The sequence below is a fragment of the Mustela nigripes genome, chromosome 15, assembly GCF_022355385.1.
Source record: "Mustela nigripes isolate SB6536 chromosome 15, MUSNIG.SB6536, whole genome shotgun sequence".
NCBI lineage: Eukaryota > Metazoa > Chordata > Mammalia > Carnivora > Mustelidae > Mustela > Mustela nigripes.
This window is the reverse complement of record NC_081571.1, coordinates 71898782-71926190: the sequence shown is the minus strand read 5'-3', so window position 1 is coordinate 71926190 and position 27409 is coordinate 71898782. Positions and strand designations below refer to the sequence as shown.

Here is a 27409-nt window from a genome sequence, read left to right as displayed (position 1 = left end):
TGCCCTCCACCCCCGTGCCCCCCATTCCTGTCTGGGCCTGTAGAGGAGGTGATTTCTACTGATCTCTGCGTGACAAGGACCGTTCCAACCCAACAGCTAATGCCACCCTCCTTGAGAAATACCATGGGACCCAAAGGGCTGAGGAAGGAGAAAGGCAAGAAGGTGTGCAACACCTCGTGGGGTGGGGGGTGTCTCCTTGCCGGACAGCTGCCCTCAGGTGTCACACTCAACTCTTGTCGTCTTAGCCCACCTGGCCCTGATGTCTGCAGGGAACAGGCCTCCCCATTCTGCCTCTCTCAGCAGCCACAGCTATAAGCCGTGTCCTCCTGTCAGGCTCTTGCTGGAAGCCTGTCCTGTGGGTTAGTGGAAGATGCAGACACATTGTTCCCATTTGGTTACTGAAGTTCTCTTCATTACCTGGCCGAATCCCGAAGAGGAGGGCCAAGTGGCGGAGTTTATCTTTACTTCTAATTTCAGAAGAACTTCCAAAATAATCCCTTTAAGTTGCTTTTCTTATTGTTAGAAAGCGAAAGCCAAAAAAGCAAAACTCCTCAATCTCCCACCTGAAGACCAGAGCTTGCCTTCGTTTGAAGTCACCAAAGGTTTTCTCCGCGACCGTGAAGACGGTTTCATTCGGCTAAGGATCCACCTGTCTCAACACAGAAAGGAGAAAGACTAGCAATCCTTTTAAATGCTTCTTTTATTTCATTGGTTGTACATTGGGTGAGTGAACTGAATATTACAACCAAAACATAGAGTTGATACAAATTAGACTCCTGTTTACACTGTAAGGTAATGAATGAGGGAATTCTTTAAGTGTTACAGAAAGATTTAGTAGAAATGTTACCAGTGGTATGGCTGAACGAATATTTCTGTGAAGTGCTGTTATATTCCTGAAAACCAAGAGTGAAATGTAGTTCCCATACAAGTGGCGAGTTCATCTCTTAACTACAGTATTTGTTGAACTGCTATCTTCATGTCTTGGATATTGGTGATTTTATTTTTGTAATTAAACAAAGCATTTAAGATTTATTCATCATAGTCAGACTTCTGAATATAAACAAACTTTTGGCAAATAATATTTATACAGAAAAATAGTTTTAGATCCTCTCAAATCCCAGAATTATTCTATAAAATTACATTATAAATAAATAAAAAGCAAAATCTGTTGTACATATATTTGTACATCTATGCATTTGCCTTGCCTCCTCCGTATTGTAAATGGCATATTTATGACTCTTTGCATATTATAATCACAATTCTGGAAAATGGATATCATAGTAAAAATACAGTCTTCTATATCTGTTTGGGGATACGGGTGATGTTTTTGATGCTCCATTATTAAAGGGCTGAAAATAGCTGTGTGCTAATAATTTTAAAAATCAAAATCATGAAACAAAAGAAAGACAACGTGACAACAATTAGTCTACAAAAATATTTCAGTGATTCCTGTAATTCACCTTTTCGTAATGTACTAGGTTCTCAATGAGTTTAAGTGAAATAACAAAGAAAGAAAAGAAAAGACGAAAACAAGTTTGAATGTTTTAGGCAAGTTGTAGCATAACTACATTGTTATAGTTGAGAAAATTACAAATATCAATAATACATAAAGATGAAGCTACCAAAGAAATACAAGTTAGATACAATACTTTCCCACAAATTAAAACAAATGCCACAATACAAGCACTACGTAAGATCACACTTAGAATGGGATTTTCTTTCGATGGGGTTATCAAATCTACAAGATAAGATGCTCATTAGACGTTGACCGACATGAATTAAAATGGCGGATCTCTTTTTTTTTTCTCCAACAAAAAATGATATGGTTGGTGCATCTAGTTTTCAGAACAGGCGGTGATGCCAAAATTTAAAATATTTTACATTCAATCTCAAAAGTCAAAATACTTCAATCGCTAATATGTTCACAAAGAAAATGGATGTTTTAAACAATTACACATAATATTCATTTATAACAGCTGTTTTGTTTTTTAAACAATAATTTAAAAACTATGTAGGTACTGTATACGCTATGTGCAACATATAAAATGTGAAATATGAAATATTTGGTACGATAGTGCTTAAAATAAACTTTAAAACAAACTTTCTGAACAAAATGTCATTGTATCGCTATTACCTTGAAGATCAACCAAGTATTTAAAAAAGTAAACAACATTAAAATATGTTTCATTCATATATAGTATATATATGTATGTGTATATATAATATGTATGTACTTGTATTAAAGTTTTTTATACTTTTGAGACATAAAATATGCTTTAAGGTGAAAGAATTAAAAGAACTATTTTTTTTCCATGCTGTAGTCAGTTACAACCCTTTAATCCAACTTTTGAAATGCAAAACAGTAATGGATTTTTTAAAAAGTGAAACTATCTACTTTTTGTTTACATAGTAATTTAGATTAAAGTCACAGTCAAATTTTCAGTGACTAAACTCAAACTTACTTAAATTAGAATATTATACAGATCTCCTCACCTACAGCTTTGTTGTTTGACTAGATTTTTAGTTTAGAAGTTATTCTGTAATAGGCAACCGGATGGTGAGTTGGAAAAACTAACCCCTTAGATTAATTAGACTGTTGGCATGGGCCTCTCGTTCTTGTCAAGCTGGATGAAGTCTGGCAAAATCTAGGCACTTCTACAAAGTCTCTCTTATAAAACAACTTTAAAAATATACTTGTAAAATAATACCTTCAAGACTTTGTTTGGTGGGGTATGAAGCTCATACCGTGCAAAGTTTCTTTTTCAATCTAGTTAATGTTATTCTAGAATCACACGATTCAATGCGGCATCTCCAGGCAAACCAAATACCACACTCTGATGTGTCCCCCGTACTTGTGCTTGAATTTCCACTCAAATTTTAGACCTGTGGGACAGGTGTGAGTTTTACTTCACTTCTCACCTTTGCTGCAGCATTCGTGGTGTGAAGAAGCGAACCACACTCTTTGATCCAGTGGGCAAATGAAATGACAGTAATTGGCGTTTGAATCGAACCTGCCCTCGGAACAGATTTCTTAACTAATGCTAACTGTTTATTGCTAACTTGGAAAGCGTCTCAATTGAAATGAGTACATTGGTTGGACTTTTCTGCATCAGCTATGGTTATGGAGATAAGACAATATTCCTAGGACAGAAACTATGTTTAGAAACCCTTGAAAAGTAAACTTTATCCTTTATGTCTTTAAACGTCACAGCTGGTCTCAGGTAGTTAACTATCTTAGGTTGGAATATACTAAGCATACCATATTTAATACTCATATATGATGTAGCAGCACTAGCTTCTTACAGTTGTGGTCTGTCCGGAAGAACTAATTCTTTATTTAGCATGCAGTTTGTGGCAATTCTATTGAGGAGGAAACAGGATAGTATGTACAGTAACAATGTTTAGTTATTCTCAATGCAGATTCTTGGCATTCCATTCCGTTTCTGCTGATTATTTCAGAATTATCTGTTAAAGAGAAAGACAAGCGTGCTTTAGACATCCTTCTCAGAGGGAAAAATAACGAGCATACGTTTTACTCTTTGAAAACAGGGATTTTCTTCCCTTTCTCATTTGGATATATTTTCATCTTTTGAGGCAATCGTAATTTTGAGCAATCCCCACCCTTCGTGCCGGAAAATTTTACACGTAAGCACTCCTGCCATGCGGCCGTTGTGACGAATGGTGATTTGAATGCACGCTATCGTCTTTTCTGTGAAACTCAGACAGCGTATATGTGGGCACCGAGGGTGCCTGGGCCCTGATCTCCTTTTTCAGTTCCTGCTTCATGTCTCTTTCTGATATGTTCCCGTTATCAACCAATTAGTATTTGCTAAATATTATGATCAGGGAGTCTAATCAGAGAATTAGTGTGTACATGGCAAGTTGTGGGAAAAGGTTAAATGTAAATACTTTTAAATGTGTCATAAATTAAGTGTTATTTGTTAACTTGCATATAAAATTCAGAGATGTGTTCCCATCAAAAGTAATTTTGTTCCCAAGGTATAATAATAACCACCAGTTTCAAATTCAGGGAACGTATGAATGTCCCAGATCAAAGGGGAAAAGGGGCAACATTCTAATAAAGCAGTTAAAACATTCTAAATAAATCCAAAAGCACAGATAAAGCTGAACTATCAAATGCAAATCGTGGTCCCAGGAGCCTGATTTCCAAGTTCATTTCCAACTTCATACCTTTGCAAAAAGACAGGGAGTTTGCCCTGTCTGACCCAGTCCTCTAAATGTCAAGCTTTTAAAAAAGCCAACCTTTTAACACATTCTAACAAAGGTATTTACTCTTTGAGCAATGCTTCAAAACCAATCTTTGTGAAATTACTGAAATATTTACTTATTAAACTGCCGAGAACCTATGTTTAGGGAAAGAAACCAGTGAAAATTCTTTACGATCAAGCTAATATTCCCATATACTGGGATCCAATTCTTAGTAAGAGCCTCATTTCTATGTATAAATTCTTAGCCCACTATGTTGGAATTCCATATATAAATATTTTCTCTTTCAAGTGGGTGTTCCTGCTGTTTGCATAATATACTCAGATAATACCAACTCAGGTAATTCCTCCCATGAAATAGACAGGAGTATCCATTGATTTATTGGAACCTACAGATTTGCGTGGAATTGATAAAAGTAGAGCAAGAACTCATTTATGTTAAAATTTATACTAAATGGAAACTCAAAACATCAAAGTTCCTGGGAATTTAATTAATTGGGAAAAATCACATTCCTTGTCTTGTATCCTGACAGATAAATAAAAATGAGATATAATGATCTGATATGTAAGTATTATCATGGTATCTTTGACTAGCCACTGCCAATTGCCAATACCAAATTCTTTGGAGGGTCATATTATAACTTCACTTTTGAGTTTACATGTTTGGTTATTATATAGGAATTATCCTATTTTGTCCCTTAGCTTCAATGCCATCTGTAAGGTTCCAAATTAAGAACGTGTTGCGGGACACCAAATCATGTCCTTTTCTCTTTCTTCTTTCCTTTTACTTTAGCAAGACTCCTTCTAAAATATTTACAGCACAAAATCTTGCAATTTCTTAAAATCAATACATAAATAATATATATTTTATAATATATTCACATCCTTGCTTATTAAGTGACACCAAATTGCCATACAGAATGATATTCTTAGCCACCTGGAAAGAAAAGTATTCTACAGCATGCCTAGCAATGGGCTATTATAGAAATGAGTTAGAGCAATGCTTTGGACTCATACCTGACAGAGAGATATGTACAACCACCTGGGCTTAAGTGAACTGTAAATTAACCTTCAAGTTCACTCAGAACATTACCTAGACTCACCCAGCCTGCTCTTACCCCTGTCCCAGCCTATATCAGATCCATTACCTGGATAAAGACAATATGAATGGCTGTTACATTAGGAAGCCGTCCGCTATTACAGCTGCCTGGTGTTTAGGCCAGGAAATTGGCTCTACCCTGGTCTCTATCCTCAGCTAACTTGTGGAGTATCCTCTGGGGTATTAAAAAAAAAAAAAAGAAAAAGAAAAGAAAAAAAGAATTACTCTCCTGGCAGCTGCAAGCTTCAAGAGGTCCAAGCGATTTGATTTTAGAAGGTAAGAAAGCTGTGCGTGTTTCATTTTTTGGGTGGTGACATTTTTCTGAAAAATATAACTTGATTATTAATTTTTCTCCCCTGAGAAACAGAGCTCGCTGGCACAATCTTTAGTGTTCTCTGGGGGGAGACACAGTCTGGAAATACAGACAGGAGTCCGGTGAGGAGCAGCTACAGAGTAGTTCTGAAGTAACCTGCTGCCCATCTGATTGCTATTTCTGACGTCAGGAGACTGCAGTGTGATGTCAGACACTAAGGGCCCGAGGGCCCATGGAGGGGACAGGGCAGTTTCCCGCTGGGAGATAGCTCTGGAGGGAAGAGAAGAGCCAAGTGTGTGTGTGGGCGGGGAGGGGCTGGATGTGGGGAGAAGGGTGTAGAGAAGCCATTTCGAGGGAAAGAGGATTCTTCTGTCTAGTTTTAAATATGGGTTCCCTTTACTCAGATGTTTTTAATTCGCATCAAGAAACATAACTTAAAATCAGATGAAAAGGTACATCTGTGTGATTCCCTGTTGCGTCTCCAATTCTACACGGATATATAAAATGTGTCCTATATAAAAACGTCTTTAATCTTCATTGTAATTTTAATGGCTGGCAGGGTCAAGACCTTCAGAGGGTGTCTGAGCATTTCAATATAGGCACAAAACGTTCATTCTTAGAACAGCAGGCTGGGGGCACTTGGGTGGCTCAGCTGGCTGAGTCTGACCCTTGATTTCTGCTCAGGTCATGATCTTAGGGCTGTGAGATCGAGCCCTACATTGGGCTCCACGCTGGGCGTGGAGCCTACTTAAGATTCTCTCTCGGGCGCCTGGGTGGCTCAGAGGGTTAAGCCTCTGCCTTCGGCTCAGGTCATGATCTCAGGGTCCTGGGATCGAGTCCCGCATCGGGCTCTCTGCTCAGTAGGGAGTCTGCTTCCTCCTCTCTCTCTCTCTGCCTGCCTCTCTGCCTACTTGTGATCTCTCTCTGTCAAATAAATAAATAAAATCTTTAAAAAAAAAAAAAAAGATTCTCTCTCTCCCTCTGTCCCACCCAACCTGAGCTCTTTTTATATGTGGCCCTGAAACATGGGCTGTGAATCCGATCTGACAAGTCCTAATCCTGAGCCTGTCCATTTTAAAGAACAGTTAATTAAATCGCAATTCACCAAAGTGACCTCGACAGACCGGCTGTCACTGGCATCCTTCCTTCCCTGCACTCCCCAAAACTGAGACCAAAGTTCCTTCCTCAACCCCCAGGCCCTGCAGCCTGTGTTTTCTTGGAAGGGGCAATGGAAACTTCTCCTGGGGTCTGCCAGAGCTATAAGTCAGAGAAATGGCTACCACATTGGGTCCCCCAGAAATCCCCTCTCTGCTGTTTTGTTTTTATTTGAATAGATGCCCCTTTGATTTCCAGGGGGTTTTGAGTGGTTTTGGCCAGAACCCTGAGAGCTAGGTCAGTATCACCAGTCATATTTTCGTAGACATAGAAAAAGCAGCACAAATGGCTTTCACTGGTCTGCACGATGTACAAAGTTGCTTGTGCAAGCCAATATGAGTTCGAGATATTAACTCCCTCCACCTACGGGCATGGGAGTCTGCTCCAGGGTATAGTGATAGTCTGCATTGACCAGGGGAAATAGGGGTTCCAAAGGCCAGGTCTATACCTCTCATGGTGCCAGTGGTGATCAGAGCTCAGAAGAACCTTTGTGGGAGCCTGGGAACCAGGGAAAGGGGAAGCCATGGGGTACAGTTTAGAGCACTGTGGGGGAGAAAGCAGGGACTGTCTGGAGGAGCCAGATGGGCAGAGGGACCATGGGGCTGCTGGGCCCCTCCCCAGGAAGTCCTTGCCTGGACGGGCAAGCACATTCTACCCCAGGCTTCCTCCAGACCGAGGCCACACGCACAACTGCTCACGGCAGCAAAAACCCTGCCTCAGTCCCAGGTCTGCTGTTTGAGCTTCTAAGGACCACGACACCATATTGGACAGGACAGAAATAAAATATACTGAACAGGGTGTACTTCTGTCCATCTTTCTGATAGGCTCACCTCTTAAATTTAAGAATCTTCCCCCATAAGGAGAACCATGATGAAGTAGGGGGATAAATCACTAAAATAAGATTTTAGTCAATCTTGTATGGTAAATCAAATTTCTGAACGTTTGAAAGGATTACTTTTAATTCCCCTTTCCACTAAGAGGAGAACACACAAAAAACGGGACTAGCTGATGCCCACGGAATCGGTAATTCTATTTTCAGAACAAAGATTCACTCGATCTCAAAGCATGACCACATGTGTGAATCTTTGGTGGACCCTCTGGTTGGAACAGGCGTGTCTGTGAAGCAAAAATATCAGTTGGCTGCAGTGGGGTCTACTTCTTAATTAGCATTTCCTTCAGGCCGTTGGATTTTTCAGAATCTGACAATTCTCCTTCATCCACATTCTTAATTTGTTCCCACATGGGCCTCGTACACAAGTAGACTAATATTTATTTACTGAAGAGAGAATGTGAATGGCCCCGAAGAACATCCAGGGGGTTGTTTTCCCATGAAATGTGTGATGGGCAGTCATTGACTAATCTCTGTGTCCTTGGCGAAGCATCTACCACTGTCTCGTGGTGCCATGGCAGTCAAGTTCATTAAAAAGAAGTCTGGGTCCTCGTATGGTAAACCAGCTGATGGGGGCAGGGCCCCAGCAGGCAGAGCACATGAATGAGTGGGTCAGGTAGGGAGTGTGGCAGATGGAAGGTCCTGTGCCTACAAGGAATGGAGGAGAAGCTAACCAGCTCCAGCCAAATGCTATGTGCAGAAACCCGGGCTCTACATTGCTTGACCCAATCTTCAATTTCCAAAAGAACCTGAAAATTCAGCAACTAATTCACATTACAGAAAATAACTGTGTGGCTCACGTATCTCTTGAGGCTGTGTCCTCTTTGGGCATTACTGATTGGAAGGAGCTATCCACTAGGTCTGGATCACTGGCTTCCCGAGCCGGGCAGACGCCAGGGCTGGAGGCAATACCGAGGGAGCCAGCAGTCATCGCTGTGGGGTGTGGTTGGAGGAGGAGGTCTAACGGAGAGTTAATCCTGCAACTTGCAGACATTTGACTTTCACCCAAAGAACAGGGTACTTGACCAATAGGCACCATCTAAGAAAAAACTACTGTCCCTCCCTTTACTGATTCACCAGATATGAAATATCCACATTCCTTGTCTCTTCCAAGATGATGCTAAATTTTGGCTGAGCCATCCGTATGCTCTGACCCTTGGTGGACACTTGAGAAAGAGCTGACTAGCATGAGAAATGCACTTGGTTGAAACACCAAACTTGAGTGTGTCAGCACCATCAACTCAACTGCCGAACTGACTAGCCCTTGTGTCAGAGCGGGCCAAAGAGGACAAGTCAACATAGCATTTCTCCCGGGCTTCAGAGGCTCCAAGTATTACCGCTTTCTGAGTTTTCTACCTTGTGATGGATATCCAGGAACTGAACATATGAATAATTATGGAAATTGTGAGCTTCCAGACGACTTCTAGAAATATTCACGCTTTTTATATAAATGTGTTCATTACCACCAAGTTTCAGGGACGTCAGACGAGCTGTCTTTTAAAATGTTAGCTCAACATTAAAGGCAGTAGGAAGGCTTACTGCTTGGCTTAATTGAGAGGAAAATCATTTCAGTGGGAAGACCCAGCCGTTCCTATGGATCCAAACCACAGAACAATTCGAAGGCAGGAATAAGGTTTTACTCAAACCCCCCTGCGGAGAGCCATCCAGTAGTGTGTTTGAGTGCAGCTGAAGACTTGGATAAAGCATGCCTTATAAAATATTTGTGTGGTTTTGCTGAAATCTGAAGGCATCTCAGTGGATCTCGATGGCACTCACAAGGGATCTCAAGTGGACATTTCCAAGCAAGGAGGCTTCATTAATGGGGTCCATGGCATAATTGGTTTTGTAAGAACAAGGCAGTGTGTCTTTTGTCTGTATATCCCTAATGTTAGGGATAGGGCAGGGCATGCAGGAGGCACTTATTAACTGCTAGCTGCATGGAGGGCTGAATCAATATTTACTGTGGACACAGTACCATGATGCTGGCATTGGCGGAAGGCCAACAAACAGTCACAAGGAAGACATAGCAATGGCAGCAGAAGAACCCTCTGGACAATATCGATCTGTGCAGTCTTTCAGGGCGTTTATGGATTTGGGAATATCAAAGAGATATGCGGTGTGCAGTCAGGAATGTTGGGCAGGAATAGGAAGAGAAAATCTGGGACTTGTCCCTGCCCGACCTCCAGGTGCTTTCATCCCCCCACCGGCCCATTTCCCATGGATGCCACGGCTTGATCTGCCTCCTTTTTTCCTGGTTGTCGTAGGGCTCTCCCAGACTAGGATTCGGTTTCGTTTTCCTGTTGTTTTGCCTTCCTCTGGCCCTTGCAGAGCTAACACGGTCCCATAGCTGCTCTCTCCCTGAACAAGCACGCCACGCTCCTGAATGTGTTTTTGTTTTAAACACTTCTACAGCACTTCTACAGCCCAGGGAACAAAAAGTCTCTCCTATGCCTTTCCTTCTTCCTCCTTTAGATCCTACAGGAGAAAGTCACCCTTGGATAGCAGAGGGATTTTTAGACTAGATTCCTGTCTCACTGTAAAAGCAGCAGTAATGTTCCTCAGAATTCCCTCCCGGGAATCAGACTGGTCGAGGCTGGGTGTGGGGTAGAAAAAGGGATCGTGATCAGAGCCTTCCTGCCCAACATTCCTGACTGCACACCGCATAGCTCATCCCTACTCCACCAGCCTACACCGGCCAACATCGCAGCCACAGAATTCTCTATGGGAGAATTGTTTGAGTTTTAAACCAAATGACAGAGGGAACTCTAAACAAACATTTTTGAAACTGGGGACTGTCTGTATATTAAAGGAGGCCAAATTTCTCTACTATATCAAGAAATAATAGATAATATTTGGGCCACACTATTTAAGAAAATACTCTTAAACATTACAATAAAAATTAGAAAACATTTCTCTTAAAATATTGTATTTAGAATATGTTCCCTGAGATGTGGGGCATGGGAGGCTCGCTGGGATTAAACAGACTGCCCACATCAGAAGCTATTTCCCTGAAGGTGACCTCTGGGCATGAAGGTGGATTCTAAGAAAACATTTTTTATACCTTTACAAAAGAGTTCATGCAGCAATGGAAAAGAAACTTCAAGAACATTTATACCTGCTCTTTTCAAAATGGGATTTTTACTCCAAGTAATAAATGGAAGATTTGGGCCCAGAAAAATCCCCGAAACAAGATCCTGTTGGATTCAACCTCAAGTCCTCAATCCTACTCAATGCTCTGCTTTTGTATCTACCACCATTACGTTAGGTTTAGAATCCCGAGCACATTTTGGCTGTAGTACTCATCTTAACAGTGGAGCAGAATGTATAATTTATCCTGTTGACAACTGGCTTTTAGGACACCAAAGGCAGGGAAGTAAGCAAATGTGAAGATTCAGTAAAAGGAACGGTAAGGTTAGTGTGAGGTGCACACATGAAGCGTGTCTCGGTGTCATCATCATCTCGTACATTTCAAGAACTGGTGGGATGACACTGCCATCCAATAAAATTTTCAGCAAAATTATGGCTTTTTTCCTACTTTAGTCCTTCTCCTGTTTGAGTATGTGTGTCATAAAGACAGAGAGAGAGAACAAGGTTGGTTAACAGGACTACGTAGTTGTGTGTAAAATCACAGTTGCAAAGGTAAAATCAGAGTCCCGGAGTGGAATTTCAGGAGGCTTGTCTATGCCACCAACCAGCTTCGTGACCCTCTGAGCCTAGTTTCTCACTTTGCCTGTACAGCACGGGCATCTGGGGAGCTACACAAGGATACCGTCTGTCTTCCCTACCAACTCCGAGGAAGAGCCCAACTATGGTATAAAGATGGCAAAATGGACACCAAAAAAGAAAAAATATAAAGAAATCTCCTACATTCTCTTTTATTTCTTTATTGCTGTCCTCTGTCAAAACTCAGTGGGTAAGACCTTCCCTTGGGTATTTCTATTTTTCGAAATGATCCTTATTGGGTGATAATCACTTTCACTGGAATTACTTGCATGTTGGTTTGGGGCCTGTCCCCCTTATTAGGTTAAGCTCAGGAGAACAGGGACTATTTTGTTTGATTCTCTATTCCCAGAATCCTGAATTTTAATGACACACCGTAGGTGCTTAATAAATGTCTGTTGAGAAAAAATATGAAGGTGCGTTGCTGCTGAGCCAACAGTGGGCTTTTGTTACGGCCTGGCATCTCAGGAGAGACCCAGCTTCCAACAAGGATGGCTCACTGAGGAAGGACTTGTATCTGCCTTCAGTTACCTGCTTTATGAAAACTCTTAAAGGAAAACACAGCAACGAGAGCATTTTTAAAGTAATAAAAAAATAACTCTGAGCTATGGATTTCACAGAAGCACCATCAGACATCTTCTTTCCAACCCCACTCAAACCCCACTCACTGCTTCTTTGGGGAAATGTCTGTTCAGACCCTTTGTCCAATTTGAAAAATTGTGGCAAAACAGGAATAACTTACTATTTGCCCTTTTAATCATTTCTAAATGGTGAATTTCAGTGGCCCAGGGACACTCGCCAGGGAGCAACCACCCCTGTCCATCTCCGGAACTCTTCAGCATTCCAAAACAGCACTCGGTCCCCAGTGAACAGTAGCTCCCTGTTCCCGCTTCATCCCAATGCTTATTCCTTCTTCCCTCTCTCCTTCCCATGTTTGTCGCTGCCTCTCTGTGTCACACCGGAGTCATGAGCAACTTCCTAGGCTCGCTTTCTAAGTCAGTTCCCTGCCTCCCTTACCATGGAACCCCCTCCCGGCGCTCCTTTCAGTTGCCTCCTCCAGGCTGCCCCAAACAACCACTCCCAAGGAGTGATGTTCAATGACCCTGAGACTGGTAAGAAGGTACAGTTCTGTGGAGACCTTGGAGACAAACAAGGTCTCTCCTTCTAAACTACCGTTGTTTGAAAAAGTCCTGGTTGAGAGGACTCCTGCTGGCAGACTCTGTCCAGACAGAAGTTATTTGCCAGTTTGCCGTCCTGGGAAGGGGGAAATATCCCCCCTGTCCACCTGCTGTCTAGCTCCTGTTTACTGGACTCAAATCTGAATTCCCTAGTGGTTTCATCAAGCAGCAGTATTTTCAGACTACGATATTGAACTTGACTTCAAAAAGGCTTGCTTCTATGAGAACTTCCTTCTCAAACGGTTACAACTTTAAAAACTAAGAGTGAAACTCAAAAGACAGAAGTTTTTAAGGGAACCACATAAAGAGGTTCGTCCTGACCCTACGCTGACCACAAGCTCCAACCTCATTTAAATACGGTGGAGACGCAGAAGAAGAGGATTTGGAGGCGGGCAAACCTGAATTCTAAATCTGTCCAGTCACTTCCCACCTGCTTGAATCTTCAATTGTCCTTTAAGATTTGCTCTCCTCTGGAAAATGGATAAAACCCTTCACAGAGTTTTGTTGAGAAGTAAATGAAATAATGTAGAGCAGGTGTCTGATGCTTAATAATGGTTACTGGTAAGTGTTGGTTCCCTTCCCTTAAAAGAGAAGGGGATAAGTAAGATTTGGCTTCAGCTTCTGTTTAAATGGGCTTTCAAATAATAATACTGTGCATTTAAATATTCTATGATCTGTATGGCACTCCATCTATGTTGGTAATAAACCCGATTTTGATGCAATTCAGATATTAAAAATGTCAAATACACTTACTTTTGTTTCCATATTTGCATATCCTGACCTGTCACTGACAACTAACTATAGGCCGAATTTCTCATTTATTCATGAAAAAGTCTTGACTGTCTCTCATGCTAATAGTTTTTCAAACCCAAATCTTTTATTACGAAAGCATCAACTGCCATCAGCGTCTGATGATCAGTGCCGTAGAAAGCGAACATCATATGAGAGGCCGGATTTCCCATGCTTTAAACTTGAACATCTAGCCCCATTGGGTGTGCTGCCATTGGTAAAGGATTTGGCACCTCTTATTCTTGGCACTCCTCATCTCTCCAGTGGGAACCAAACACGGTCCCTAACTCATGAGTTGAGAGGGTTAGATCATGTGTTTAGTGAATACCTGGCAGCAGGAAGCACACAAGATGGCTGTTTTATTTGGTAGTATTTCATCTATTTTTAATTCCCAGGCTAAGCAACAGAACATGAATATTTTGACAAGGTATACGCAGCATTCGCTAAATATTGGTAGATCACTGTGCTTAGAGCAAACCATGATTTATGGACACTTGTGCATACTGGTCTCGGCTAGCACATGTCTACACTTCCATCTTCAAGACCTTCACCTCTCCTTTCCTGGATCCCACATACACCACAGACAGAAGCAAGAGGCTTATGTTAAAAAACAAAAAACAACCCCCCCCAAAACAAAACTCTTAAAAACTCTTTTCTGTGGAGTGCCTGGGTGGTTCAATGGGTTAAGCCTCTGCCTTTGGCTCAGGTCAGGATCTCAGGTTCCTGGGATCGAGTCCCGCATTGGGCTCTCTGCTCGGCAGGGAGCCTTCTTCCTCCTCTCTCTCTCTGCCTGCCTCTCTGCCTACTTGTGATCTCTCTCTGTCGAGTAAATAAAAAAAAAAACTTAAAAAAAAAAAACACCCTTTTCTGTGGCAAAGAAATACAATGGGCTTTTCTTTTCAATCTTGACATACTCCTTAGATTTTGCTTTTTTAACGTCTTATGCAAGACCATCCTTCATGTTGCGGGGGTCAGAGAAGAGCAAAGAAAATACGCACAATAGCAATCGATCCACACAATCCCTTTCCTCCTGAATTCTCATCACTAGAGTGTTTCTCTGGCCCTTTCAAATATTTTGGTGTCCCAATGACAAATATTGAAAGAATGGTGGAGGAACTACAAAATTATTACTGGAAAAAATATTTGGAGAAAAGAAGGAATCAATTTTAACATCCCTGGCTTTCTTTTAGATTCCTCAAAAACCTTTCTAAAGTCTACAGGAGGAAAGCAAAGCTATTGACTATTCAAAAACAAATGTGTAGTCAACACACCCAAGCCACACTGTGGTTTGGCAGAGGACAGGATGTGGTGGTAGAAGAGTTTTTAACCCTTACGTAACGTTGAGGAGTCACTTAACCTTTCTAGGTCCTTCTCATTGTGCAACGGAAGGTTAGGGACCTTGGGATGTTCTGCCACTGGATCCATGATCTTGGCCAAGCTCCTTGGCTTCTCGAAACTGCCATTTCCTCATCGGCATACTGGGGATAAGAACAGTCCCTTTTAGGGCCATTTTGGGTTTTAATTTTAATTCTGTGAAAGACTTATTAGCACCATGTCATATCTCCATAAAGGAGAGCTGCTGACAAGTCTGGGTGTTGTCTATGGGCTCTCTACTTTGTGGACCGTTGAATGACCATTTAAAGCACATTCTCAGGAAGGCAGTGTGGTGAAAGGAAAAGCAGTCCTCTAGGAAGGACACAGAGAATTGGGTTCTAGTCCTGGTTCTCTTAATAGTTGTGTGACTTAGATAAGCTGCCCTGATGACGTGGGTCCCTCTTCCAATTTGTAGCTTGCACCATAGCTCTCTTTTGTGTGTTACCAGGGAGGTATGGCAGGATTGTGGTGAATTTGCCCCTATGACTTACTCCTTCCAGGACTAGGAGTCGTCGATGCTGGTCTTGGGTCAGACCTGCCGTGCTTGATGCAGCCGTGACTCTGGGAAAATGGGGGACATTTACAATGTCCAGCTTAATGATGTTGCTCCCAGAAGTGCATTGTGGTATATGGTGACGAGTGTCTGTATTTGATTATGGGAAGCTCATCGATATGCGCTCTGAGAATCCCTAGAAACTCCCAAGTGAAGGGCATGATGATAAGAAGAATATAATTACTGAAAGTCAAAGAGACCAAAAGCACCTGCATATTATATCTGATGTGGAGGCATGCCAGATTCTAAATGCTAGAACAACTATGGTTCTTCCAACATCAGAAAATACCAGTCAACAGATTGGTCCTTCGTGGTACAAATAAAAGGGAAGATGTGTCAACAAGAACCATTCTTTCCATGTGAGTCACTGGAGAGAGGTATGGTATGGCAGGGTCAAGGAAGTTGGTAAAGGTATTAGAGAAGCTGGAGAAGACCCTTAGAGAGCCCTGAATTTCCCTGATTCTTAATTATTCATCCTTGCCCATACTGTCTGTTTTCACGCTATCCCAATCTTCAGTGAGGAAGTAGCTTCCTCCCCAGGGAACCTGACCTTGGCCTGTCCCGGCTCATTTCTACCTGCTCACTTGCAGTGGATCAGTGTTTCCTAGTCTCTCATTTAACATCCCACCGGCCTTGCTCTCATCCTGCCCTCCCAGAGCCTCAGCAACCAATCCCTCCATGCCTGCGCGACTTGAGTTTTCCAGTCCTGACCAAACTCACCCTCTGCTCACTCCCGCTCTCTGCAGTGTGGCCTACCGCAGGTCGTTTTGCCCACGTGAGCAAGTGTCCACCCCCTTCCCAGAGATCTAACAAAATCATAGCTGTTTTCTTTGCCTCTGCTGCAGGATAAAGCTCAGAACTGATTCTGAAACTCCCGTCAGAACCACAGAGGCTATTGGGGAAGAGGCTGGAATCAGGGGGGAGGCACAGAGTCCAGGGGCAGGTAGACCTGAGGTCACATGCTGCTCTAGTACTGATTCGAGCTCTGGCCAATCTAAGCCTTGATTTTGTCACATGTAAAGGAGGCAGAATAGGACCCACCTGGTAGGGTGGCACATAATACGGGAAGGCACATAAGCAGGATGGTGGTGCCTCGTGCCTGTGGGTTCCTTTCCCCTGACCCCACGCCCATCTCCAGCCCTTACACTTCACACTGGTTCTTCTCTGTCAAATTCCCACACATTCCTCAAGACCCACCTCCTCATCCCTTTAGGGGTAAGGGCCCGCCATGGAGCGTACTTCCCATGGAGTACTGTTTGAGTTTCTGTTTCACTTTGTGACAGTCCCTGATCGCTCCGTTTCTCTGACTAGACAGTAACCCCGGGTAGCGAGCCCTCCTCCACACTGGCGGCCTCCAGAATGATCAGCAGGCTCCGCCACAACTGACCTTGGAGCCATCGCCTCAAGCCCTGTGGCCCAGAGGGAATGCTCGCAGAGGCTGAGAGGCCAGACCGAACGCCAACTGTCTGCGACATGGGGTGGCATCACAGCCAGTCCGTGAAGGAACAGTCGGGGTGGCTGCCGTCCCTCCTCCTCATCAGGCAGCAGTGAGGCTCTCTCCTCCCCATCTGCCCACACAGAAAGCCTGGCAGCTCCCCAAACACACAGGTAGCCGTGCGAGAGGGCGGGCAGCCGTGGCTGGACTTGGGGAGGTAAAAGCCTGTAAATCAAAACTGTACGCTGTTCCTAACAATTTTTTATTAAGACTGAGACCCCGGGGCACCTGGGTGGCTCAGAAGGTTAAGCGTCTGCCTTCGGCTCAGGTCATGATCTCCAGGTCCTGGAATCGAGCCCCAGGTCAGGCTCCAAACCCAACAGGGACTCTTGCTTCTCCCTCTGCCTCTCCCCCTGCTTGTGCTCTCGCTCGCTCTCTCTGTCTCCCAAATGAATAAATATCATCTTAAAAAATAAAATTAAAAAAAGACTGAGACCCCCATTTATCTTTCAATCCTCGAAAATGGATCTCAATTCCTGCCCGGTAGCTCGGCTCTCTTTCCTTAGAGATCTAGAGCCGAAATAAACATGTATACCGGATGAATCGTCCATCATTCATGCTGCTCAGAAGAGAAAAACCCCCAATTCGGAAAGTTGGACATGATTTTATTAACATCCACAAAAGCCCATATACTCCTGGGCAAAGAACTTCTCCATCTAAAAAGATCCCCCCCAGCTTCCATCAAAATGCAAAAGAGGGTGGGATTCGAGGTATAATAAGCAGGACGGTCCACCAGGCAGTCAGGTTCCACAGAAGGACCCTTGACATTTTCTCTTCAGCTGCACCAAACTAGAGCTGATTGCATGTCTTTAGGTGCAATCTACAAAAGAATTCTACCCAAGTGTCTTACCACGAGGTGTAAATTATTCATGAAAAATGGAAATGTACTAGATGACAACACTTACATAACTAACTTAGTCTTCCCTCAGAGTCCGCAGATACATTTATTAATTAAGCCTCATGGTCGTTTGTCCCGCAAAGCAGCGGCTTTCGAGGCAGAAAACGGAAAGTTCTACTGCCCTCTTCTTTTCTGATTTCTTGAAGATAATTTCTTGAACATAATCTGCGCCTGTTGGGCTCTCTGAGATCCAAGACCCACCTCTCCTCCAAAGATGTTCTGACCACACCTGATGCCAAGTCTGGTTCCCGATGCCCTCGCCACACTGCACAGGGCATTCACACACATCATGCCGAGTAGCTGTGACCAACAGCGCTCGCCGAATGCAAATAACACAATTTCAGAAATTCATTTATTTTTTTTACTTGAAGAGGTAGGGCAGGCTCCCATCTCCACACACCCATGTGCACATGCACATGCACGCGTGCGTACACACACACACATACACACTCTCTCTCTCTTACTCACTACTGCTGTTCTCTACAAAATACTTGATGGGACAATTCTGCCTCATTTGAAGCTACCCAATCCATTCCATCGGCAACAAGTCAATGGTGGCTAAGCAGCTTCTGCAGTCTGGAGTCTATTGCCGGGATGGATAGACGTCTCTACCCGAGTACTAGCCAGTGGGGCTGGATTCTGACATTTGCTGTCTGGGTCTTTCTGGAGCGCAGTCTAGTTGGGCCCCAGCTGCTCTGCATAATTATCTGTTCCTGGGAACCAGCAAACAGGGAGGAAGGAGGAGTCTGAGCTTCTGTATGTGAAGGCCAGTTACTACTCTGTGTTCAGCAGAGGAATTTCACAGAAGCCTCCTCCCCAACCCCTCCCCTGCAAAGGCTTTGCAGAACCAAGATTTTTCTTATGAAAAAAATAAAAAAATTGAAAAAACAGGCTCCAAATGGGTCAAGTGGTGAATAGTGGGGGATGTTTAATGCCTCCTACATTTATCCAAATATAGTCCTGACAGATGGCTTTGCATAAGAGATTTTTTACAAAACTCTTTGAGATGAGAGTTTAAGTAAAACACGACCTTACCTTTCTAGATTTCTTGGTTAGTACAGGCTAACTTACATATCGGCTAATCCTTATACAAATAGTTTTATGTACAATTATTTGTGAGATAGAAGTAAAATCTGATGGTTGGAAGCTTTTTTTCTTCCCTCTCAAGTTATCTGTAGCAGGCCTGATAAAACATAACGTGAATCCTGCTGCATGTAATTATTTTATTTTTTTGATACAATATTGTTGCCATTGATGATCATATATAGTAAATTTATGCCGGGCAGGTGTGAAAAATGAGATTTTCTGGCTTATCAAATATTCTAATAAATAGAGGGTTATGTGAGTATATTATTAACTAATTTTCAATAAACTCTTCTCAGGTCAACTTTCTGTTGTTTGGATTTAATCTCTGGGGGAGTGTTCAAACATGTGACAAGACCTAGAGGTCAAAATTTTAAAACCTCAATCATCACTTTCTGTAGATGTGATTTTTTTTTTCACATCTTGCCAGAAATAGAATTTGTTTTCACAAGCTTTGAAAGTACTGGTGGGTTGGTTGGTCCATAAAGAGTTTCCTAATAGTCAAGGGTAGGAATTTTTCTTCCCAGCACAGGCTCAGCTCCCAAAATGAATTAGATGGATAACTGCCCTCACTGTCCCCATAAGCCCTCACTGTCGAACATGGGCGATGACTATTCTCACCACGTCTAGAGGGACTCTTTCTTCTGAGCAAAGGCTTGGGGGGTCTTTGAGCTTTCTGGCTCTTAAGTGTCACTGCGGTAAGAAGGGGGAAGCCACACATCAGGGGTAAGCACACTGGAGACATCTGACCAATGAGTGCGTTCAACTGCGGTCCCTGAAGGGACTGAGTCCTTCAGGGGTGATTTCCTGTGGCTAACCCTTCATGTCAGCCCCAATTTCTTTTTCTGCCACAGGACATTTACAGGGATGGGTTTTGCCATAGTATGAAAGAGTTTGTCCATTTGTGTTGGGTTCAAAATAACTCTCTCCACGTCAGGGGCAGAGGCAAGGGAGAGGCGGCCTTTACCAGGGGCCACCGCTCAGTTCAGCTCTTGTTAAAACCCCTCACTGGTCTCCACAGACTCTTGCGCCTCAGATCTGTCTGCTCATTTCCCCCAGAGCTCTGTGCTATCACTATCCTTCGGGAAGACTTTCATCGGCCCAATCAGGCAAAAGCCTCTGCCTTGGCACTGAAGCATCAGACCCGGCTGCAGCCAGCCCTACACACTGAAGCCCTGACTGATCAGACTGTTGGATCTCGGCCTCAACTGTACACTTCCCTGCCCGCCTGCGAGTGGGAGCCTGCCCTTCTGTCTTTTGGGCAAAGATGCTCAGAGGAGTGCATGGGTGGAGTCCTTGAAGGACTCAGAGGCCGGAGAAAGCATGTCTACCTGCCGGGGTGCAGGGAGAGCCTTGCCACACAGATTGTATTTTAACTGGACCTTCAAGGATGTTATCACAGGTAAAATGAAGAAACTCTGTATATAGATGACCAGGCTGATACTTAAAATGCAGTTATTTGGAATTTATTTTCTCCCCTCTTGAGACAGATGTAGTTTTGAAATAAAAACCAATAAAGCAATGACAGCACGGACTATTATAAGAATTCAAGTTACAGGAATTTCCATCTGTACTCGTTTTGTTAAATAAAATATCTTACAATATGAAAAAACTGGGTAACCCCGTATACTGAGCGATCTTTATGGCTTTTAATGTATCCTGAAATGAAATCTGTCCCACTATAGGCATCTAGAGCCTTACACATTCTGACCATCTGTGAGGCTGAAACTGACTGATTTAAACGGTATTCTCATTTTCCTTTCTGATTTTCCTTGTTACCAAGCCATTTGTTGGCTGATGGGCAGAACTCAGAGTAAAGTCTAGGGCAGTGAGTCACACCGAACAAGCCCATGAGCCCGCTGCACTAGGACTAATGATGAATTCTTTTTGACTTCTTATCTTCCTCCTTCTCATCTTCCGTGTATAGATACTGCTCGTCATTTTCAGTCTCCTCACTGGTTATGATCTCACACAGAATATTCACATATGGTTACATATTACAATTAATAAATATCTGCTAGAAGGTTCTAGGTGGGAGCCGGTTAGTACATCTCCGGCTTGAAGCCAGCCTCTGGCTCGGTTCATCTCCCTGGCTTCGGAGTGACCTTGGTTTGAGCTGAGACCCCTTTACACTGTGTTGCTCTTGGGTCTCACGTGCAAGATAGTTGTAATTGGAGAAAGAAGTGACTTTTGTGTATTTAGAATGAGGAGAAAGATGGTATAGCATGGTGATTAAGATTAAGGCTTCTGGAACCAAACTGCCTAGGATTCAGTTCCAGCAAGAACCTAGATGCTTGACTTTGGCCAACTTAGTTAAACTCTGTTTGGGTTTCACGACCTATAAAATAGAGATGACCAAAGTTGCCCTCATGAGACTGCCGTAAGGAATAAGAAAGTCTATTTGTACATAAATACCCTCTCTCATATCATATAAAACAGATGGCATGATATATAATGTAGTATGTAATATGTCATATGAGAGAGAAACCAATAGAATAGTAACAAGTCATTTGTAAATAATAAAACTAGGTAATAGTAAAATTATTAAATACAATTTGTATATTAAGGTCCAAAGAAGTCGTTGCTAGTAAATGTGTTTATTGTATTTTTGTTTCCATATCTATGCCCAGAGCCAAACAATCAGAATAATTGTTTTATAGTTCCCCAAAGTATTTGGATTTTGTCTTTGTTGAATTTCAAGCTTCAAGTCTAAGTTCAGCTGAAACTTTCATTGCCGGCACCTCCAGGAAGCCCTGAGGATAGAATTTACAGCTCTGTGGCTTGTTCATCTTGGCTCACCATGGGCTGACATGTAAAGGAAACTGGACTGAGGATCTGTCTTGGGATGTTCTGGTCTAACTTCTGTTGTCTATGAATGACTTGGATCTAATTACACATACCTATGAGGTTTGTACTATTTGAACCGACAGTCTAAATTGATCCAATGAACTGAAAGACTGTCAAAACTCCAGCATGTTTTGTGTTAAAGACAGATCACTCCACGAAGGAAAAAGGAGACGGGATGCTTAGCACACCCTGAGCTCTGAAATTCCTACCTCTGCTTGCCAAGTGTGCTGGTGTCTGCCTTTCTATCATCCCAGAATCTGGGTCCAGCAGAACAACGAACAGTGTGACCACAGATCTGCAGGATCTCGGGGCTAGAAGGGACTTCGGAGGTAACCTAATGCCAGGCTTCTTTCACAAAGGAGGAAACTGAGACCTACTGCATTTAAATGACACTTCGTTCATGCAGATATGATTCCATTTGAGTTTAAAGGGCGAAATTAACAAAAGGATAGTTTGTCATGTCACAGTCATTAGCAATCTCTGACTTCAGGAGCTCTGGAAAGATTTCTAAGTCCTTTTGCAGCTGCTTTGGTCTTTGAAACTTGTTGAAATTACGTAAAACATATTACGCCTGAAAAATTTATATTTATGACTATTTCTTTTTCTGTGGTCTTCATCAAGAGCTGCTAAAGGGTTTCTCCTCTTCATCACTTAAGTGCAATCCAGCAATTCTTACATCCGATAAACTGCAAAATGCAGGGTCTAGGATTCTCGAAGCTACTGTCTGGTACCTCTTTAATAATATTTCTTTAAGTGTAATTGAAGTTAAATCTGTTAGTTCCTTTACCAACCACAACCTCTAAAGTGATGTATTTTAGCTTCTGCATGTCCCAGATCCCTCCTCTTGCTTCCCTACACACAAACCTACACATATATGCTCACAAACTCTCCAATTTTTTTTCCACCAAAGGGAGCCCCCAAAATCATTAGGCTGGAAGAAATATTTATGATATGTGATTAAATATTTATCATAACAACGGAATTTATCCTCAAACTCCAAAGTATTCCTTCATTTTGACTTCCTTTCCATTCTTAGGAAAGGTTTCTCAGTATTAGAAGGGCTTGACTTGCTGGGCGCCCAAGTGGCACAGCCAGTCACGTGTCTGACTCTTGGTTTCAGCTCAGGTCCTCATTTCAGGATCCTGAGATCAAGCCCCACGTCGGGCTCCGCACTCAGCACGGAGTCTGCTAAAGTTGGTCTCTCGCTCTGCCCCTCCCTGCTGTGCGCTTGCTCCCACAGATAATCTCCCTCTCTCGCTCTCTCCCTCTCTAAAATAAATAAAGGTGTCCCTAACTTGCCATCATAATGAATACTACTATGTTATAGATGTCCTCTTATGAAAGGACTTTGTCACAAAAATTCTGTCAAAAAACCACAAAAATGTGGTTCAAGAAGACAGGACTTACACATAAATATCCAAATTTCTAGCTTCCTCATAACGAACGAGCAAATGAAGGGGGTGCTCTGAGCCCCGTAACGGAATGATGCAAGCGTCCTCTCTCTCTTCCATCCCATCATATCCTGTGACTCTTCCCCAGCTAAGAAACGTATTTGCTATTCTTCGTTATATCTGTTTGGAGGCTGAGTTGGCTTTCCTTAGAGGCAACCTGGCCTTTCTGAGGTGGCAGGTGAAGAGCTAAAGAATTAGCAGCAGTTTGTCTCTGCCTCTGAGGGCACACGTGGGATTGCCTCCCCCCCCCCCTTTCCTCCTTCATCTCAATTCAGAGGACACAGTCAGACCGATCAGGGCGTTTCCCTAGTGTTCCTTCATTCAAGTGCACTCACACTAGTCTTCCCAGGGATGAAACCTACGGCCCTGGAATCACTCATTCACTTGAATGTAGAAAGTATGAATCAGCCTTTCCCCCCGCCGTAGAAGGCAGCATGGAACCTACCACTGATGCCCCGACATGGTCTCTCCCAATTTCTCCCATTAGCTCGGATCTTCCCTCCCGCTCACTCCTATGTCTCTATCTTTTACCAATAAAGTTGATAAAAAAAAAATTTAAGCTAAAAACAAAGCCAAAACCATTGCTCTTGTATGAAGGGCAAGCATGCGTAATAATGCGTTTCTCTAGGCGAGCTCGGGCGGGTCGACGCTCGCCCATCTTCATGCGCAGCTCCTGGGCCAGGAGCACAAGTCTGTGAGCTGGCTGGCTGGGGTTAGGGGTACAGTCAGCCTGTGATTACAGAGTGGAAAATGGCCAATTGGTTCTCACTGAGAAACAGGACATCCACGGTCTTCCTGGCACATGCGTTAAGTCAACAGAGTGAAACGGCCCTACTCAGTTATATCCAGCCTTTGTGAACTCAGCGCCCCGCGCCCCTCTTCCAGCACGCCTTGGCTCTTACGCCAGAATCTGGACCAGTTGTGAAGTGGGAACCAGTGACTCTGGGGACACAAGCGACCAAGGTGAGATGTTGGCAAGCATCATTCAGACCTTAAATTTGACACGAAGGCAAAAGGGGAGACTTCTAAGAGGAGAATTTTCTTTTTCCTCCCCAACAGAGATCACGGGGTCTGAATGAACTGAATCGAAATAGAGCCAGTTTTTAAGCACCCACGGGCGAGCTTTTACGATTTTTCTCTGGCAATTCACAAACCACTGGATACGTAAATGCTGTACTAAAAGGAATTGAAGCCTGTCAGGTTAATTACACAATATTAGGTACGAAAACAAACAGTGCAACACAAAACATAGCTACATCATTATTTGCAGTAAATGTTAACTCTAAATAAGTGCAACCTGTCCATAAATGCTTGCTATAAACTAATTAAAAAAATAAAATTTGATGGATAAACATGAAAAAAAAATTCTCACTGAGAATTTTTTTTTTAAATATCAGCACTCATTTAGAGTTTGGGATTTGTGAAAGAAAGCTTTAAAAGGAGCAAACCTGATTGGCTGTGGCTGTTGCTGCGAAGGGGACACTTGTTGCAGGAGTTGTTGCTGCAGAGACAGTGGCTGACGTAGCGCTGTGCATCATGGGTACTTTCAGGAGGGGAACCATGGGAGCAATGAACAGGAGGGTGTAGCATTATGGTAATAGAAGTGGTATTTTGGCATGGTGAATATCAGAGCAGCAAGCCATCATGGGTTAAACCAGCAGATGGCATGCAATCACAATGCAAAGCAAGGAAGCATGGGAGAGAAATAAAAAAGGGAAAATAGCTTATTACAAGTACAATTAAAGGAAGTTTTAAAACATAATCAGTGATTCCCAGAAAGGCCAAAGCAGACTACTTTGGTTGATGTATTTATTGACATTTTTACTTATGATAATTTATCATTCCCAATTTGGAGCCTACGGTAGTAGGTACTAATAGGTTTCTTCCAAAAATGTGAACTGTAACGTCCAATGAAGTAAGACTATGGGATACTCGGCTTTTGTCATTCTAAAACATCCAAGGCTCAACACGTAGGCCTAATTTGGGGTAGGATGGTCTCTGGAATTAACTGCCGTTCAATTGAACATTTTGTCAATCAGGGACCGCTTTTTTTGAACTGAAATTGCTGGAGGTTGGGGTTTATCCTGGATTAATAAACAGTACAGCAAAAATCATGGCCTTGATATAAATTCTAACGTAGTTACTGCAAAATAGCCAGGCAAATTTGGCCGATGTTTATTTCTCTTTATTCTAAATGGAACACATCCATATGTCCTAAAGACAGACTTTTGTACCAAGGCACTGGATGTGTAGAGATACTGATATGGTATTAAAATTTAACATCTAAGGCGGGGGTGGGCTACAGTCAAAATAATCACCACAAATAAATTGACACATAATTAAAAAGGACGCTGAAACAAGGCAATTCAGACAGTTGTTTTCAAAATACATCCATTTATAATTTTTAAAAATAAATACTTCTGGGAAACTCTGATAACTCTAACACACAGCAAAGAGGAGATAAAGGCACACCACTATGAAACTTTAAAACATTGATGAAATTAGCCTGCCTTTCTGATAAAGTCAGCTTTTTTTTCCCTCTTACACTAAACCGTATAAACTCTAAAGAGAAACAAAATACAGATCATTAAAAAGCAGTACTTGTGGTTTTATGTCTGGCAGTGGCTGTTCTAGCACAGTGGTTATTCTGGTCACATTAAAACGATTATTTTCTTAAATAATACAAAAGTACATCTTAAAAAAACCTATACATTAACTCTAAAGCCAAATAAAGCCTTCAGAGCTACCATCGCCTAAAGCATTTCTACCATCTCTGAAATAAATTTCAAGCAAGTGAAGGTACTGTACATAATAGAAAAATACAAATAAAAAAAGGTTGAAACCTACCAATACTGGTAGCGGGAGTCATGCACAAAACTGACCCTGCGTGTCATGCAATGGCAGGTGGAAAAAGTGAATAAAGGGAAAGAAACAGGTTAGCGGTTTAGAGTTAACATTCAAAGTGAGATTGAAGCACAACCAGAAATCAGTAGGGTTAGTTAACACAGTCCTTAGAGTTATTCACGTTTTTAGTATAGAGACAAATATCTCTGACTTGTTGGAAGCCAATATTACTCAAAGCTCACTCCTTTGATACTTTTCACTCTTTTTACTTGGCTCCATCGACATGATTCTTCTAAAGAATGGCATGTGACAATGTCGAGAGTGTCCTTCCTCTAAGACCTCCAAGTATCGTACAGACCTCATCGAGGTAAACCTCCAAGGTAGGAAGTGGGTATTTTACAGATGAAAAATCTGAGGCACAGTAACTACTCCAAGGTCATGCATAGTGGGGACCTAGGGTAAGGCTGGAAATAGAATTCTACTCCTAAATCCAGGTCAGGGTTTGTATTCGTTGGATTACACTGACTTTATTGCATTAAACATGTGTTTGCTTGTTTGGTTGTTTCGTGTTAAAAACAATGTGAAAGTCAAAACAGTAGCGAAGACTCTGTATCCTCTAAATCAAAGCCTCACGGGTCGGGTGACTTTTAGATGATTGCCTGGAAGCCCTATGGCACAGGGAGGGACTGATGTTCTTGTGACAGAACGACCCGGCTGTGTACATGATCTGTTTTCATCACAATAAAGGAGCCTAAAGAGCGTAGAGGCAAAACCGTACAGAGCTGGGGCAGACTTAGGACTGGGCTAGCGACTGTGTCATGGCGGCTGTTAGGTGAACCCTGAGGGAGATCTTTGGCAAAACTCCTAGGAAATCTCAGGTTGGTGTCGAAGTGGCAGGGGGAGGGAGGAAGATTTCAATCCCTCCGGGGAAGAGCTGCCTTCCCTGTGGTGGCCATATTAATGTACTTGAATCTGTAAACTCTGACCCTGAAGAAAAATGTATGTGGTAAAGCACTGAAAAACGGAATTATCTACTTCTGGTTCAGTTCCTTAGGCTAAAAATCAAGGTACTCTGAGGATTACATACCTGAAGATGGGGTATCATGGAGGTGACAGAGGATTCGTTTTTAATGAATGAATGAAAAGTCTCTGTAACAAATGGGTGAACCCATTTAGGGTTTTAGAACTGCCCTCTGAGATACCAGGTGAAGAATGTGAGAGGCGTAGACCTGTGTTCTCTCTGCCGCACTGTCCACACCTGAGAGGTACTTTCTGCCTGATCTGTATTTGGGTCAGGCTAAGTTAACCAGTCAGGGACAGAGGCTATTTAATAATGGACTCTTCAGCAAACATGTGCTAATGAATCCTTTACACGCACACACACACACACACACACACACACACACAGAGGCTATTTAATAATGGACTCTTCAGCAAACATGTGCTAATGAATCCTTTACACGCACACACACACACACACACACACACACACACA

At 42.6% G+C, this 27409-nt stretch overlaps 1 protein-coding gene across 8 annotated transcripts in view; it reads right to left on the bottom strand.

The window, feature by feature from the left end:
- Window positions 1-682: 682 nt before the first annotated feature.
- MBNL2 (muscleblind like splicing regulator 2) overlaps window positions 683-27409 on the bottom strand; it is a 155123-nt gene continuing 128396 nt past the window's right edge. For 2 of the 8 annotated variants that reach the window (XM_059377942.1, XM_059377946.1), the window contains 3 exons: window positions 25918-25953; window positions 24519-24613; window positions 3357-3465 (listed from right to left, as the gene is read on the bottom strand). In XM_059377942.1, coding sequence (XP_059233925.1) covers window positions 3451-3465; window positions 24519-24613; window positions 25918-25953 — 146 coding nt within the window. In that variant the 3' untranslated portion in view covers window positions 3357-3450. Of the gene's footprint in view, window positions 3466-24518; window positions 24614-25917; window positions 25954-27409 lie in introns of all 8 variants that reach the window. The other 6 variants (XM_059377941.1, XM_059377944.1, XM_059377945.1 and 3 more) reach the window with 3 other exon arrangements.